The sequence below is a fragment of the Stenella coeruleoalba genome (assembly GCF_951394435.1).
Source record: "Stenella coeruleoalba genome assembly, chromosome: 19".
Lineage (NCBI taxonomy): Eukaryota > Metazoa > Chordata > Mammalia > Artiodactyla > Delphinidae > Stenella > Stenella coeruleoalba.
This window is the reverse complement of record NC_137165.1, coordinates 29,960,064-29,977,892: the sequence shown is the minus strand read 5'-3', so window position 1 is coordinate 29,977,892 and position 17,829 is coordinate 29,960,064. Positions and strand designations below refer to the sequence as shown.

General features: G+C 53.9%; 1 protein-coding gene across 2 annotated transcripts in view; it reads right to left on the bottom strand.

The window, feature by feature from the left end:
* Nucleotides 1–420: 420 nt before the first annotated feature.
* AKAP1 (A-kinase anchoring protein 1) overlaps nucleotides 421–17,829 on the bottom strand; it is a 32,589-nt gene continuing 15,180 nt past the window's right edge. For both annotated transcript variants that reach the window (XM_079903964.1, XM_079903965.1), the window contains exons 2-11: nucleotides 12,378–14,019; nucleotides 9,704–9,837; nucleotides 8,082–8,208; nucleotides 7,427–7,554; nucleotides 5,376–5,553; nucleotides 3,970–4,120; nucleotides 3,502–3,569; nucleotides 2,543–2,616; nucleotides 2,231–2,293; nucleotides 421–1,825 (exon numbers count right to left, since the gene is read on the bottom strand). In XM_079903964.1, coding sequence (XP_079760090.1) covers nucleotides 1,751–1,825; nucleotides 2,231–2,293; nucleotides 2,543–2,616; nucleotides 3,502–3,569; nucleotides 3,970–4,120; nucleotides 5,376–5,553; nucleotides 7,427–7,554; nucleotides 8,082–8,208; nucleotides 9,704–9,837; nucleotides 12,378–13,995 — 2,616 coding nt within the window. In that variant the 5' untranslated portion in view covers nucleotides 13,996–14,019 and the 3' untranslated portion in view covers nucleotides 421–1,750. The remainder of the gene's footprint in view (nucleotides 1,826–2,230; nucleotides 2,294–2,542; nucleotides 2,617–3,501; nucleotides 3,570–3,969; nucleotides 4,121–5,375; nucleotides 5,554–7,426; nucleotides 7,555–8,081; nucleotides 8,209–9,703; nucleotides 9,838–12,377; nucleotides 14,020–17,829) is intronic.

Below are 17,829 nucleotides of genomic sequence, written 5' to 3'. Positions count from 1 at the left end.
AGGTAAGACCACATGAGAGCTGGCAGTGGGCCAAGCTCTGTGCAAGCAGAGATATCCGGTTGGCCAGAAAGTTCATTCGGGTCTTCCCGTAACACCCTACAGAAAAAGACCCAAACGAACTTTTTGGCCAACCCAACACTTCCATTTCATTTCATTGCCTTACAAGGTTGGTACCATTATCTGATCCCACAGATGAGGGAAATTGAGGCTTTTATTTTAACCACTTGGTCCTCACAGCTTGGGAGAGTGGCTGCAGCTCTGCAGAAGGATGCCTTCAGTGTGAAGGACCCCAGGGCTATCTCAGCTCCCCAGAGACCCCTGGAGGGGTGGGCAAGCCCAGAGGCACAGAGGCCTGGACCTACCTTTAAGAGGCGGGGCCCCTGGATCAAGACTTAGCTCTGCTCTCACCATGTAAATGTATTTTTTTTATATCATTCTTAGCACTACAGTACCTTAAATAACTTCACAGATCTATCAGGAATGCACAAAGAATTGGGGAAACCAGTGCTTTAAACTCAAGCCTGGCTATTTGAGACCGTCACTGGGGGAAGCCAGAGGAAGCCTGGCTCCCACCGTGTGGGGCAAAGGCAGGGAAAATACCAGACGGAGATTTCTGGCTAAACTGTCTTCAAAGGAGCCATGGGTCTCCTAGTTTAGTTGGGACCCTACAGCCCATCACACTTACAACCATCCTTCACTCCCCTTTTTCACCATGGAAAAAAATGGACTCAAAGTTACAAGGTATACAATTTGAGATTTATATAAGCTTAAGTTATTTAAACTGCACAGTGCTGAATGCAGTCTAAAAAAGAATCAAACACACACCACTGCAAGGTAATTCAATGAGCTGCTTTTTTTTCTTTTCTTTTTTTTTAAACAAATTTGTACAGAAAATAAACAAAAACAAAAATCCCCGGATCACACCTATACCATACAGTCACCCTGTCAGGTATGCAGGATGCGATGGGAGCTGGGACGGGCAGCGGTAGCCGGCACAAGTAACTTCTGCTCACAGACAACATGGGATGTGGAAAAATCGTGGGTTCCCTTTGTTCTCCAGTGTATCTTGTACAAAATAATTACATTTTTTTAAACATATTTACAGAGTTTGCACAAATAGAAAATGGTTACAAATTACAACAGGATTGGCAAGACAACAGTTCCCCCCTCTCCCACTGACCGAGGCTGGAGGTATGATTGCTTTGTATTTACAGATGCATTAAAAAGTCTGCCTTCTTAGAGACCTAGACGGAATTTATAAAAAACGGTTAAATATCATAAATTCATTTGTAAGCTGTACAAGTGATCGATGCCCATCAGTCAGTTCGTGTCTTGCTCCCTGAAGATAGACTCTGAAGGTAAAAGAAACCCTTCCCCACAAGCAAGCGACACCTCCCCTGGCCCGTCTGCCACAGGGGCTTGGGTCTGGGTAGCGGAGGAAATAGGAATAATGGAGGGGGGGCAGGACAACCTGGTTGAGACCGTTTTCCTTCCGCTTTTGTTTTAAATAAACAGCTTGCAACCAGGTTTAGCCAACTGGCTTGTTACGCGCCATCCTATGGCTTTGAAAAGAACCCACAGTTCTTTCCTTGTCTCAGAGACGGAACATCTCAACATGACTACAGTACAGAAAGAAAGGACTTTCGGGGGAGGACAAATGTTTGTAATTCTGATGTAAAGTCTTTGCCTTGAGTACCAAGCCCAACTTCAACAGTGCAAAAAAGACTCCAGAAGCGGCGTGGGGAGGGGGTCAGAGGCTCGAGTAATAGCTGTCCACCCACTGAGCAAGTCCTCGCTCCACCAGCGACCGGTTTATCAACACCACCTAGGAGAGAAAGGTCTCTGGAGAGCATGGCCACGGCACCAGGGACCACTTCCCAAGCCAGCGTGGGTTCCCCCCTCACAGCAGGCGCCTGAGTCATGGGGTGGAAATTTGATTCATCTTCTGGGCCAACAGGGGATTCACTTACAGGTTCTGTCGGCATGCAAACAGCCTTTCCAATAGGCTGAGGAAATCTAGGCTTTAGTACCAGGAGATGAAGGAGAAAACCCAAACGGACAAGGTCCAGGAAGGCTCACGGACATTCCGCTGTGGGGACTGTCACGTGCACTGTAGGACGTTTAGCAGCACCTCCGGCCTCTACCCACTAAGATGACACTAGCATTACTCCCAACTGTGGCCACCAACAGCGTCTCTGGGCGTTAAAAGGGAAAGAAGGACAGAACTCACTTCATCTCCAATCACACTCCAGAGCTGAATCAGAGGAAGGCCGGTTGGACTATACCTCGTCACCTGAAAAAAAAAACAAAAACAAAACCCTCCACACCATGTTTAAAAGCTACCCCATGCACCTCTCCTTAGAGACTGCTGGCCAACCCGGGGTGTGAGGCACAGGAAAGCAGGCACCGAAAAGTCAGTTCCCAAGAAGCCCGGAGAGTTAGGCGAGGCCGGGAGGGACTGCAGATGCCAGGGAGGAGGCTCCTGAGACAGACCCTGTCCGGCCTGCCCCCCGCCCCCGCCCCCCCCCCACCAGCCACACACCTGAGCCAGCAGTGCTGCATTGCCTGTCATCTCACTCATAGCTGCATCCGCCTCAGGTGAGAAGTGGTCATCATCTTTAGAAGGAAAAGCAGCATTTAGACTCTCACTGAGGCGAGGCACTCGTCACTCACACAGCTTGCAGGTGTTTTCCAAGCAGAAGACTTCACACACTCCCGTGGACTTAAGAACTCCATGGGGCGTAGCCACACCTACGCCAGGTTCAGAGCCCCAGGCCTCCCCGGGGCTCCAAGTGGGTACACTCGGGGTGCCTGCTGCATGCCAACCGCTGGGGGACGGAGGGCCAAAGGGACAGAAACTCTGCCTTCAGCGGAAATACCACCGCCACCGCTTATTTGGGGGCCATGTGGACTGAGCACGTTGTATGTGTTCTCACACCAAATCAAGAACACGCTTTACAGGCGAGAGCACGGAGACACAGGCCAGTGGCCAAAGGTCAACCAGCTCCCAGAGCGATGCAGGTGGAATTCAGATTGAGGCAGCTGGCCACACAGCCCAATTCAGGCAGTGACTCTAAGTGGGCAGGGCACGCAGACCACATTCTTTGTCAGGTTATACAGGTCACGTCCTTGTACAAGGACATACCCAAGGCGAGAGGCAGTGAGGACGGGAGGGGCAGGATTAAGGTCTGGGAACGTCTTATGAGCCATGTTCTGGTAGGTGCCTCTGTTGGAAGCCGGAAGCCTCTCAAAGCTGGAGGCCTGGGCAGAGTCTAGAACAGTGGACCTGAAAGGGTGGTCCACGGACCAGCAGTACTGGCATCGCTGCAGAACTCGTTAGAAATGCGAGTTCTCAGGCTTCCGCCCAGACCTATTCCATTGGAAGAGTGGCAGCAATCTGTTTGCGCTTAAGCCCTGTAGGTGAGAACGAGGGTCTCAAAGAGGAAGACCTACTTTCAACACCTGCCTGCACCCCCCCAAGCCAGAGGCCCCCCCCGTTACCTGACAGGGGCATCACGCTGTCCAGAAGGACCTCTGCTCCCTGGAACGGCAGGGTCACAAAGTCAGACCTAGAAAGGCAAGAAAGGCACAAGCTGAACAGGGACTTCACGGCTGACTCATTCTGGGCTGACGTTCGCCTTCTGCTTAGCGCCGTGACCCCCACAACCCAGGGTGAAGCCACACAGAGGTACACACGACAGGCAGCAGGCCACAGCACCCAGCTCGCCCTGCCACAGGCCTGGCCTCAGAGGCGCTGCCTGCATCCCGCTCCCCAAGAGAAGCCGCCTCACTTTTGCCTAATGACACTTGGGGGAATTCTTCTACCAGACGGGCCTTTCTAGCTCCGTCTGGCTGAGGCGAGCATGGAGTTTGTTTATATCATACTCTGCTAAAACAGAGTAGGCAGCAGCAGGGAAGAGTCAACCCACGTCCCAGGCTCCAGCTCTGCAGAAACCACTCCCGACTCACCGGATCTGCCGGAGCACGCCTACTTTCACTCTCTTGTATCCACCGTAGTCAACGTAGCGAATCTCGACTTCATTGGTCTCCTCGTAGGAGGCCACCACCTGGGCTCGCCACCAGGCACCGTCCACGCCAGGGGCAGCGCAGATGACCGTTACTGCAGGGCAGGACGAGAGCATGTGCAAAGGCCCGGCGCAGGGCAGGGCGACAGCAAGCATCCCCCAAGGGAAGGACTTGGCCCGCCTCACATCTGCGCCGCCCAAAAAGCTACCCAGACCAGAAAGTGTTCATCCACATCTGTTTACTCTGAGACTCACTGAAGCCAGAGGTAGACACAGATTAACTGGAATAAACCAAGTAAATTCCACAATTCAGGGAATGGACCAGCAACTCTGCCTTCTACTCTTTAAGGGAATGTCCCAGAAAAACATCGAGAGCCTCCGAGTGCAGATCTCAATGGCTGGTTGCTAGCACCTGCTCTGGCCCACGACAACTCAGATGCAGGGCCCATCAGAAGGCTCCCAGGCCCAAACCCCAGTTCTTCTGGCCTTTGCTTCAGGAAGGCACTGAGAGCACTAATGCCCGGGACAGCCAACCAGGCCAGAGAGCAAGTGCCCCCCAGCGTCACCAACCACACCCTGGCGCAGCAGGGGGGGGGGGGTCTGTGACACAGCTGGCCACGCCGTGTCCTAACCCTTAAAGGCAGCCCCTGACGTAGTCACCTCCTGGCCTCCAGTTTGCTCTTTACTTCTGGGCTGAAGCAACATCAGAGAATCTGACAAAAGTGAAATCCTTATTCCTCTAAAAGAAAACCCATAAAAAATGCTACCGAAATTTCAAAGGTTTTCCTCACGCCTTAAAGCCCTCTGGGGGCTCCAGGTTAGGAGTCCCTGATGGGGTGGGTTAGAGACACGTTTCAACGTTCGATTCCCTCCCGCTAACGAGGGCAACAAAGGTAACAGCTCCTGCGCAGGGACCACCTGGGCACGTCACTGACTCTCTCACCTGTCCACTAGAGATGACCCAAACCACCACAGGACTTGCTGCACTTGGGGATCTTCTATGGGACCTGCATCTGCATCAGGTACTGTGCATGTTTAACACACACAGTAGCCAACTGCAATTCGTAGATCAGCCCCACTCAACAGGTAAGTAGCAGAGCTGGTGCCAACACTCTGCTCTGACCCCTTTCCTCCGTCAGCCGATGGAAACGCCATATTGGGCTAGCCAGGAAACTCAGCCCAGCACACTCCATGCCAACAGCAAGAACCCAGGGATGCTGCTCCCATGAAGGGTCCAAAACAGCCTCCTCTCGGTCAAGACCAAGGGCAGAACAACAGGAGACCCCCAAAGCTTCTCCCCAAGCCTGGCCAGAGCCCAGGTTCCCCTCTGACCCCCAGGGCAGCACTTACTTTCCACTGGGGTGGGCAAGGTGGGGATTCCAGGCTGAGAGTAGCAGAGGTACATCTGCTGGTCCAGGCTGCGCAGCGCATGGAAGGTAGGGTGTGTGTGCTGCTGCACAAACAGGTGCCCGGCATTGACCTGGTTGACCACGATCACCTCCACAGTGATGCCATCCGGGAGCATGAGCTGCAGAGGAGAGGGGTGGTGAGCACGGCAGCAACTCTTCTCATGTCTGGGATGAGCACTGAGGCCCCAGGGGAAGTGTCTGAACTGGCACATCTTTGAAAAAGGCATGACTACCCAAAGCAACATGGCACCCAGAGGCTGACAGAGGTTCAAGGAGAACTATTTTAGCCGTGCAGTGTTTGGCTCCACTGTGGCCCTTGCCCTGCAATACCACAAGTAACCACTAGAGGCAGCCTCAGCTCAGCTGGGCAGAGAGGCTCCCAGGAGCCAGCTGTGGATGCAACGTCCCGCCTCCCACTGGCCTGGGCACAACTTCCCTCCCTCGCCTCTTCAAGAGTCTGTAAGACCCAGGGAAGACAAACAGGAATGAGGTGGCCACTGAGAACAAGAATAAGAGGTAGACCAGCCCTCGGACCCCTCAGCCAGCTCACTGGGACCTGCAGCTGACCCCAGGAGCTCTGGTTTGACAGCATCTCTCTGCTCTGCCTTTCTACCAGCAAGCAGAGGCCTGCGGTCAGGTCCACTGTCAAGGTCTGCACAGTCCGAGTCATTTGTTCTTCTCGACTCTCCACAGACATCCTCCCAACTCATTCCCACTCTGGGATTTGGAATGTAGGTTTGCTCGGTGCGAGGTCCCATGCTAAAGACCCTAGAAGAGGCCAAGACTGGTCTCTCAAAAAAAAAAAAAAAAAAAAAAAAACTGTCCTTAAGGCCCGAGTTTCCCTGATACTAAGGCAACATCCAGGTGCGCCGGATGGACACAGTAGGGCATCTACTCCACCTCCCAGCCAGGTGGCCACAAAAAGCCTCTGGCTGAGAATTCTGTGCCTCCCCCCGCTCCTGCCCCCGTCCTCTCAGCGCTGCTGGCTGAGAGGCACCTCTCCAGTCCCACCCAGCCACAGAGCACAAGGGCAGGAAGCCTTACCAACCACTCACTTACTTAAAAAAAGAGTGGGTCTGTGGTCGAACCTGGTGGGAAAAACCCTATGATTCAGAAGTGGAGCACGGAGTGGGGTTCAGCCCACTCCCAGATACCCATGGGAAAGGAAAGGGACATTCACCTCTCCCCGCAAAGCACAAGGGTCTTTGGAGGGAGGAAGATACCCTCCCCTAAACGAAATCCCGCTTGGAGCTGCACATTCACTCCGCCTGTGAAATGCAGTGTTCTCGGCCTTCAGAACCCTACAGCTCTACTCCCGGTGAGACGGGGCTCAACAGGGCTGGGGGCACACAGCAGGGAAGGATGACAGGCCCCAGAGAGCCTGCAGCCCCAGCACGCAGGCCCCCGACGCGCCCGCTAACCCTCCGCCAGGGCTTCCGGGGTGGGGGCGGAGGCAGGGGTTCTTCTCCTTTATGACCCAGGAACCTCCCGTGAGGCAGGAAGGCGAAGGGGAGCCTTCGCCAGGGCCACCGCTAGACCTGGCTCAACTAGGAGGAAGGAACAACGACACAGTAAGAGCCCGTTCGAGCCCAAAACGGTGGGTCCCAACCAGGTCTCAGAGGTGATCCAGGACACAGCACCAGCTTTAAGGAGTCCCGAGCCAGCCTGCACACACCCAGTCTGGACAGACTACAATCCTCTCTAGGCAAACGCCCTGAAAACACGAAGGATGCCCAGGCGGCAGAGCCAGGGGAGAGTGGTCCTTCCGAGCAGCAGGGACCGAGAGGCCTGTGGCTTCCGACCAGCACTGCGGCCCCCAACCCGATCCAGAGCACAGGCTAGAAGCAGAACTGACCAGTGGAGGGCAGAGGTGAGAGGGCACCGGCATCAGGGTGCTCCCGGCCTTCCTGGCCCACGCTCTTGGGAGTCTCCTGTTTGGGGTAGGCTGGGGGAAAGGGGCAAGGCAGCCCCGGCCCCCAGAGGCATGCTCACCCAGGAAGTCATCGGAAGAGAAGGCAGGGCCAGCGAAGGCAGTGGGGGAGCGTAGATGTTGGTGAGGTTCAGTTCCTTGAACTTCTTCCCAATCAAGCTCAGGGCCTTGTCCACATGATGCTGAGAGCCTGAGTGGGGTGTGGGAAGCAGGACACAGCCACAGGGTAAGACAGACAGCAGAAGGGCACTCAGGCACACCCCCCACTGCACGGGACTTTTCCTAGAGTTCGGGTGCATCTCTCATGTGCCAGAATGCCCGGCCTCGCCTCCGGATGAAAGGCATCTAAGAAGCTGGCCGCCTGCCGACCTTTCAAACGAGACCTCTACTGCTGTGACTACACTCACGGTACAGGAGCCTAGCAGCCAGGGAGGCCCAGCCTTCGTCGACCATCAACCCAGGACCCCTGGCCTGCCCCTGAGTGCCCACACCTCTCCTGACCAGAAGACCAGACTCAGGGGGGACCCGAGTCTCTTTCAAGCACCAGAAGTGGAAAGGAGGGTAAAGGGAAGCCCCACTCCCTTCACCTAGGGTGAGGAGCAGGGCTTTCCACTCAGAGACTTAAATCCCAAAAGGGGAGCAACTGGGACTCAAACGCTTCAAGTTACTTACACTTCAGGTAAGAAAACTCAACACAGGGCAGCAGCTGCCACTGACCTTCTATGTGGCAGATCTGGACGTTCTGGGTGTACGGAAGGCTCGAGATGTAGATCTTGGCACCAGACGTCTGCTTCAGAAAACTCACATACCGTCCCTGCTTGCCAATCAGCCGCCCAACTAGGTGCTTCCAGAGAGACAGAAAGACGAGAACTCAGTGAGAAATCAACTCCCTGCATCCCCAAGACCTGCCTTTGTTTTATACCAGGTCAGGCTCGAACATAATATCTGTTAACACGTCAGCACTCACTTGCCAGGCACCGTTCTAAGCACTTACATTTACTCAGAGTAAACGTATGAAACAAACAGCATGTGTTTATCACCATTTTACAGTTGAGGGAACAAACCCAGAGGGGTTAAGTAACTCGCCCAAGCTCACACAGCGACTAAGCAGCTGAACTAGGCAGTATGGCTCCAGGCCTGGGCAGTTTCCACTTCATCCCCGACAGTGGGGCCCGTATTCAGAAGCTGCAGAGGCAGTATTTTCTCCTCCCGGATCCACACTATGAGATGTTTCACTAGCACAAAGTTTGATTTACAAGTCGTCCACTCCTCCAAGTCTGCTCAGGTCCGAAAAAGAGGCTCGATTTGAAAATAAAAGTCTATGAAAGAGCCCTTGGGCTCCAAACTTAGCCACAACATTAAGACGAGCCCTGAAACATTCCCCAACGACCCCACCCCGAGGAGCCGCTAGGGACATGGTCACTCCTCACCCAGAGCTGCCTGGGTGTGCCCTTTGCAACCACTGAAGGAGAAGAGGGCAGGACTGCCATCAGGGTGACCAGGGGAAGAAAGAACTCAGGAAGCCAGAACCGCAGGGCAGAGCAGCCCCCTAGACCCCGAGTTCAAACCAATCCAAGTCTCCACCTCGGTGGGAGGCTAAGAGCCTCAGGAGAATGCAGTCGGCCAATTATTTCTGAGCCCCAGAGACAGCCATCAAGATCAAGCTAGTAAGATATAAGTTAGAAAAGAAGCTAGAAACCACTTAAGCACGCTGGAACTGGGGGACTGGTGAAGTAAATTGACACTCACACAATGCATAATGCAGTTAAAATTACATTTTCAAAGAATAACTCAGAAAGCTGAATGGTTAAATATTTAAAGGCATTGATTAGAGCAACAGAATCTTAGTTTTGTTTAAAAACCACAGGGCACAAGATGAGAAGGAAATAGAAGTCTTCCCCGTCACTCTCGGGGGTGGAATTAGAGCCTGATTTTTATTTTCTTCCTACACTGCTATACTTCTCAAGCCCTCTAAGATACAAGTTTATGCTGTGCTCAATCATAAACACACTTTGCGTCGGAGAGCACGAGAAGAGCAGCGAGGGGCCTCCCGGCCGGCCCCTGCCCTCAGTCCGGTCTTGCTGCCATCTCCAAACAGATCTGAGTCCCAGGCCCACAAGAAAAGCCCCAGAGGAGGGGAGCAGGCCTGCGAGTGGGAAGAGGATGCTCCTGAAGGCAGCCGGAGGGATTCCACTCTGCAGGAAGCTCTCTGGATCCCGGCAAAGTGGAGCGCTCCCATCCCTTCGGCCTCTGGCTCCCTGGGGGCTTCTTCCGGTTTACGGCCCCTCCCTCAGACCCCTGACCCCAGCCTGGGGGCACCGAGAGCTCGCAGCCCTTACCTTAGGCACCTCGATCTCCCAGACGGTGAGGTCGACCTTCTTGGGATGGGAGCCTGCCTGGGCATTTTGGAAACCGTCAGGCTTCCTGAGGCCACAGCAGCTGTCCACCGAATCCATGCTGTTCCCGTCCGAACCTGCAGGGGAGGAAGCAACACGCACAGACACACAGACAGACACCAGCCGGAGCAGTTAATAACATCCAACTTCCAAACTCGCATTCCCGGGAGGCCCCCGCCCCTTGCCCCCTCCCTCAAACTTGGCAGGTGACTGTCAACTCGCAGTCTAGAAGGCTCAGAACAGCCCCCAATGAAAGGAGGCCTGGGGGTGTAGAGACACCTAATTTTAGCCTGTCACTTACAGTCCCACTTGCTTAATTGGCAGCCGCGCCCAGCACAGCTGCTGGAGCAGAGACAAGTGGTGAACTACGAAGAGGGCGACGCTGGCCCAGGAAGGGGGGCCCACGGGGGGGAGGGGGGCCGGCAGGTCCCACGGTCTCAGCAGCTGGAAGTAGGTCCCCATGGAGACCAACCCGTCACAGCTGGTCCACACCCTTCCAACTAGGCAGCCCCTCAGACGAAGGGCCCCTGGTCCCCAAGGCCCCAGGCCTGGGCACACAGGCGGTGGCCTTCCGCCAAGCAGAGCTAGAGAGAGTCCTCCACGGCCCTTATCCCGGACAGGGCCCTGCTAGAGAAGGTGACGGAAGGAGGTCCCCCTCCCCTCCGCTTAGGCCTGACTCGTGCCGCCCCTCTGAGTGCTCTTCTGGGCCCAGGGGGTCTTCGACCCCCGCTCAAAACCGGAGCGAAAGTTCGGTCCCGGTCCCGAGAGGAGAGAGCGGGAAGCGGGACTGGCTCCGACAGGGGCTGCTCCACTCCCGCGCGGGGTGTGCCAAGGGGCCCATCTCAGAAAACGGGGGCCACACCAGCTTCAGAGAAGTGGCTCTGGCTTCAATATGGAAGGCTCAACTGCCAGGAGGTCGTTCCTCAGCGTCTACTAACTAGGTTATTTTCCACACCGTTTCTCCAAACCCTGGACGGACTCAGGCCCCTGCCGAGCAATCCACCTGCTACCTGGATGCCGGGGAGGCAGGCGCTGCTGCCAGCTAAGGACGAGTCCCCGTGAAGCGACTCCTTCAGCCCCGGGGGCCCAGACGGGCTTCACACAGGGAACGCCACCCCTTCGGAGAGAAGCCTGCTTAGCCGACCTGCTAGGACCAGAGGTGGCTGACGGGGGGCTCGGCTCATACACGGCCCCCAGCCGCTGCCCGACGGAACAGGACGCGCCTGTCACCCCAGTGACACCTAGAGGCAGCTCCAACCACACCAGGAACTCCGGCAAGGCCGGCTCCACTCAGCTGGGTGGTCCCTGGGCCACTCTAAGCTTCGACCTCCTCGCGCCCAAGGCAGGGCTACTGCGGGAGAATGCTGGAAGGCTCGAGCCTGGAGCCGGGCACAGCTAGTGCTCAGTGGGTGGCTCCACCACGCTCCCACCTGCCATGCCCACACCTCCCCGCTCACCACTCTCTCCCCTGCAGCCTGGACACATCTGAGTAGCTACTACAATCAAACTGGAGTCAGCATGGTGAGGCTGAGGGGCAAGAGGCAAAGGGAAACTCCTTTATTCCTAAAAGATTTTCACCCATTTTAAGATGCTTTAAAACAATTTTAAAGCATCTTAACATCCCTGAAGTTGGGTGCACCTTACGGTCTCTGGCTTCCTACACTCGTGAGCAGCAGCATTTCTTTTTTCTTTTAGAGGTACACACAAAACAGCAGCGCCTTAACAACAGCATCTTACAGGTGACGACTTGTAGCGTGTGGTACACACCAGATGCTGCCGAAAGCAGTGATATTCCCAAGAGTCCCGACCTTCCTGGAGCCGCAATGGTAGGGAGTGGCTCCAGGACAAGCAAGCTGGATACCCACAGAGGGAATCCATGGCCTCTTTCCGTGAGATCAATGAAAATACCCCAGGGAAGCTGCAAAACCGGGGACAGGAGCTGCTGACCTGTCTACGCTGGGGTCAGCACTCGAAAAACCCAGTGGACACTTCGTTACCAAAGTGCCCCTTTCCCGGGGGTGGAACTGCAGCTGCACAGAAAGGAAATGGCTGAGGTTCTCTGCGAAGGAATAGGTGACAGCAACACGCAGGGAGGCGTGAGCCTCCCGCGAGGATTCAAGGCTGTGGCCATTCTCTGGGCACTTACCCCGAAAGAGCTTCTGGAGAAGGAAAGCAGGCGGAGACATGGGAACAAGCACATGATTAAAAGGAAATAAACCATAAAAAAAAGCTTACCCATCCTTGGTACTCAAGGGAATTAAAGCTGAGGAGGCCTCTCCTTTTTAGAAAAAAAGCTATTACGAGGTTAGCGTTTAAGAGAGAGACACACTCAGGTTAATGGGTGAACCCAACTTTGAGCTGGTTCCTTCGGAAGGACTGGGAAGGGTCCCTGGCTGACGAACCAAGTTACAGTTCCCGTGGCTTTGGGGTTCAGGGCAGCTTAACTTCTCAGTTACCCACCAGCTCTATGCTGTACCCCGACTTTCTGCAGGCCGGCTGGGACACAGCACTGGAGAGCGTCATTACCTGCACAAGGAGCAGAGGCAGGCCGGCTGCCTTTCCCGACCAAATAAAGGGAGACCCCTGGTCCTCTGAGGGACACCCCAGGCCCTCCTACCTCCCGAATGATCTGCTTCCGCACCCACGGTCCATCCATCCTCAGCCCCCAGGTCCGACAGCTCCCCTTTCAGCACCCCGTTGCTGAAGGGCACAGTACTTTCTGGCAGCAGCGGGGTGGTAGCCTTGTCCCTGGGGCTGGAGGTGGTCTCTGTACAAGAGTCTTCGAGCCCCGAAGTGCTGACAGAATCTGAGCACTGCCCAGAAGAGGCCACGGAGGGGACACCCTGGCCGTTGCTGGACACGCAGGTGACACAAGCGGCATCTTCTGCCAGGATGCTTGCCTCGTCCAGTGACTCTCCAAGGGAGGCAGCCGGTGGAGGGCAGGGGGCCAGGGAGACGTGGTGCGCGGAGTTCTTTGGCTTCCTGTCCTTGGTGGGGCTGGACAGGGGGCTGGTCAGGCAGCTCACGTACGTCTTTGGTGGGGGCAGATCCTCTGCCGGCAGGTCTGCGGAGGGGAAGGCGGCGTCCACCGGGCCCGTGGCTGCCTCCGCTGTGGCCAGAGCAGGCTCCGCGGCATCCTGGCCCAGGGCAGCTCTCTGGTGGGCTCGGGCGCAGCTCTCCTCCTTCGGCCCTTGGAGCTGAGCGGCCGAGGCCGGATGCATCCGACCCGCGGTTCTGCCCATCGTGGTGCTCAGCACCTCCTCGGTGGCCTCCAGGATCACTTTGGAGATGATCTGGAAGGCAGCCTGCTCGACCTTCTCATTTCTGTCCAAGGTCTCTTCCTTGCCCAGCTCCCGGCTGAAGTCTCCGTCCCAGCCTCTGCTCCCCCTGACCCGGGGCGCTGGTGTCTCATCGGGCGTTGCCAGCTCCGAGTGGGCCGACTCCACGAAGTTACTCAGCAACTTCCCCACGGGGTCCTCGTCCACCGCCAGCAGGCTGCTCCCCTTCTCTCCCCCTCCTCCCAAGGGAGCCAGGCTGGGGGCTCTGCTGCTCGGCAACTCGGGGCCCTGCTCCCGGGACACGGGACCTTCTTCCGGCACGTTTTCTCCCGTCACCGCATCACCTGTGCCTTCGGCGCCACCCATCTCCCTGGTCTTCTCCCCAGGGTCCACCTTCTCTGCGGGCGCTGCAGACTGGCCCTGCTGGCACCGCCCTGCCGGCCTGCCCATCACGGTCTCTCGATTACACACCTCAGCTGCTTCGTGGGGGAACGGAACGCCTTTTGGGGACGGCAGGGGACACTCTAGAGGAGCACACTTGGCTTCGTCACCCGTCAGAGCGAGCTCCACCCTTGCACTGTCCTCTTTGCATGGTCCTGGTGGAAACCTCGTGTCCGCGGTGTTGGGAAGGCCGCCCGAGGACTCTGGTTGCCGGTAGGCCGGGTGTGCCCGCAGTAGGGCCGGCGGCTCCACAGGGGGCTTGCTGGCGGTGGGGAGCTCCCTCTCCGGCAGCTGGGCGGCACCGGGGGGCGGGGCCGCTGCTCCAGGGCAGGGGTCCTCCGCGGGAAGCGCGTCCTCCGTGGCAGGGCCAGCCCTCAGCTTCACAGCGCTGGCCCCCATCTGTTTGTTGTGGCTGCTGAAGTGCTCTTTTTTACGAGAGAAAAACCACCACCAGCCGAGGAGCGCCAGCACTCCAGGCAGTGCCAAGGGGAAAAGTGAGCGGAACTGGATCGCCATCCTGGAGGCCTGAAGTAACTATACCTGCGAGAACAGGAGAGAAAAGGGGATGCTGTGAGAGCCAGGTAAGAGGATCCCGATGTGACTGCACAGCAAAGACAAACAGGTTCTGGCAGAGCCCTCGCTCCCCCACTTTCCCTGACCCCGCAAGGAGCATCCCTCCCTCTCGGCACACCCAAGACTCTGGGTGATCCTTGGAGGTGGGTGGGCAGGAAGACACACCTCCCCCCGCTTCTGCTCCCTCATCCATGCACACTCCCTTGAAACAAGCTGAGCCTTCTCTTGAAACCAAATCCCTTCCTGCATCACTTCTTTTTTTTTTTTGCGGTACGCGGGCCTCTCACAGTTGTGGCCTCTCCCGTTGCGGAGCATAGGCTCCAGATGCGCAGGCTCAGCGGCCACAGCTCACGGGCCCAGCCGCTCCGCGGCATGTGGGATCCTCCCGGACCGGGGCACGAACCCGCGTCCCCTGCATCGGCAGGCAGACCCTCAACCACTGCGCCACCAGGGAAGCCCTTGCATCACTTCTTGATGCCAAATTCTCCCTATGTTCCCCCAAGGGACTAGTTATGTTTAGTGCTTTAGTTCTCTAAACTCCCAGAGCACTTATCTATCCAGGTGGTGTTGGAGCATTTTTAAATACCAATGGAATCCACATGTACATGTCCCTTGCGTGCACCCCCAAAATCATGAGTCAGTGAAATAGTAGTTACGCAGCAGTAAAGTCAGAACAGAGGATGAGTAAGATTTTTAAAAGGATAGGGGAGGACTTCCCTGGTGACACAGTGGTTAAGAATCTGCCTGCCAATGCAGGGGACAAAGGTTCGATCCCTGGTCCGGGAAGATCCCACATGCCGCGGAGCAACTAAGCCCGTGCGCCACAACTACTGAGCTCACGTGCTGCAACTACTGAAGCCGGCACACCTAGAGCCTGTGCTCCGCAACAAGGGAAGCCACTGCAATGAGAAGCCCGCGCACCACAACAGAGTAGCCCCCGCTCGCCGCAACTAGAGAAAGCCCACAGCAGCAACGAAGACACAACGCAGCCGCCCCAGAAAAAGGATAGGGGATACTCCAAGGTGAGGGACCAGTAAAACACACAGTGGCGTGGAGATACGGTCATGTTTGAGAGTCAAGTCGTTTACTGGGCTCGATGAGGGTCCTGCACCCGCTGCAGAGTCTGGACTTTTTCCTGTAGACAACAGAGAACCAGCTTTGGTCTGCAAGGCACACACACCAAACTGTGTCTCTAGCTTATTCTGGGAGCAGGACAAAGAGTATTAAGCGAAAGAAAGCTGAAGACCTAGAGTCCGTTAGATCCCGGTAAGTAGAAATAAGAGCCTAGAGGAAGGCGGGAGACACGTAAAGGAGACAGGGAACTGTTTTCTTCACCTGTAAGGTGGGGACACACCTTGTAAAGGATGGCTGGTGTAAGATCACTTGAGATACGTGTTAATCCTTGTAAAGCAGATTAGCTCTCATTAGAGGTATGCGACAAACTTATTCTAGAATACACACTTGTATCCTCTGCCTCCCATACAGCAAATTTTATTCTGTCTGCAAAAACTGTAAGTCTTCTTAAAACCAAAAATCCTCCACTGATATGGTGAATTACTCCTTAATTTGGTTTGTGCTTTGTTGCAGAGATGAATGTAAATGCTTTAACAACTCTTATTTACTTATATCAGTGTTTAATTTTCTTATATCAATGTTCTCGGGAAAACCCAGAGCAGAGTTCCCCAGGTGGTTCTAATGTTCAACCGAGGCAAAAAAAGTTTAACCACTGCACAAAAAAAAAAAAAAAGTCCTGGAGACTCTGCTTCTCAGAGTGCAGTTTATGGACCAGAAGCACTGAGCATCACCTGAGAAACTGCTCTAAATACAGTATCTCAGCTCTACCCCAGACCATTTAACAAGACCAGCAAAGGACTCACAAGCAACATGACAGCTTGTGAAGGACTAGGAAAAGTGTTCTGCTCCAAAGTGAGGGGGTCGGGGAGGGGTGGGAGGGGTCATCTCCAGAAACTCCTTCATCTGTAAAAATAAACCTTCTTGCTAATATCTGAAGATGAAGCAATGGAATTGGAAAATACAAAGCTGAGTTAAACAATGGCCAGGGCTCAGAAGACTATATTAATCCCTTCAGGCACAAAACTCCAATGATGCTACCTTAGAGCTTCAAATTCAAACACGGAACCTCACTAGATGCTTTCCTTTGCATTGCTTAATCCTCAACCACCCGGTTTGCAATATGCATTACCATCCTAAAGGTTAAAATAACTCCAGGTCACACAGCCAAGAGGTTGAACTCAGGTTCTACTCCACATTAAATCTAGAACCCACTTTAATGAGTCTGTGCAGACGAGGCATTGTACAGGCCAAGGAAAGGAGAAGTTTGTACCCCTCTTAAAACTTGATGGCCCTATTTTTTGACCCACCTCCTCGAGTAATGGAAATAAGAACAAAAATAAACAAATGGGACCTAATGAAACTTAGAAGTTTTTCACAGCAAAGGAAACCATAAACAAGACGAAAAGACAACCCTCAGAATGGGAGAAAATATTTGCAAATGAATCAATGGATAAAGGATTAATCTCCAAAATATACAAACAGCTCATGCAGCTCAATATCAAAACAACAAATAACTCAATCAAAAAATGGGCAGAAGACCTAAATAGACGTTTCTCCAAAGAAGACATACAGATGGCCAAGAGGCACATGAAAAGATGCTCAACATCACTAATTATTAGAGAATGCAAATCAAAACTACAATGAGGTATCACCTCACACCGGTCAAAATGGCCATCACCAAAAAATCTACAAACAATAAATGCTGGAGAGGGTGTGGAGAAAAGGGAACCCTCTTGCACTGTTGGTGGGAATGTAATTGATACAGCCACTATGGAGAACAGTAGAATAGAAAAACAGAATTACCATATGACCCAGCAATCCCACAACTGGGCATATACCCTGAGAAAACCATAATTCAAAAAGACACATGCACCCCAATGTTCACTGCAGCACTAATTACAGGTCATGGAAGCAACCTAAATGCCCATCGACAGATGAATGGATAAAGAAGATGTGGTACATATACATACAATGGAACATTACTCAACCATAAAAAGGAATGAAATTGGGTCATTTGTAGAGACGTGGGTGGACCTAGAGACTGTCATACAGAGTGAAGTAAGTCAGAAAGAGAAAAACAAATATCGTATATTAATGCATATATGTGGAATCTAGAAAAATGGTACAGATGAACCTGTTTGCAAGGCAGAAATTGAGACACAGATGTAGGGAACCAATGTATGGACACCAAGGGGGGAAAGGAGCGGGGTGGCATGAATTGGGAGATTGGGACTGACATATATACATTATTATGTATAAAACAGATAACTAATGAGAACCTGCTATATATAGCACAGGGAACTTGACTCCTCTTTGCTGTACAGCAGAAACTAACACAACACTCTAAAACAACTATACCCCAACTAAAAAAAAACAAAACACCTTGATGACCCTACCCTATGACCCCAAAATCCCACACCTGGAATCTTTCCTTAAAAAAAATACCACAGGCAGAGGTCTATATAAGAGTGCTCACTGGGGTACCATTTGAAACAAGACTCAAAGCAACGGCTGCTAAATCTATCGTAGACTCCATGGTCATACCAGTTTTGGAAAATGAGGCTGATTCTCCTGTACTGACATGGAAAACTTGCCATGATACAGAAAATAAAAGCGGTAGACCACTGTGGGTACGTGATGTCTATGTCCACATAATCCCATGGAAAAACTGGGAAGGATCCAGGCCAAACCTTTCAGCTGTGG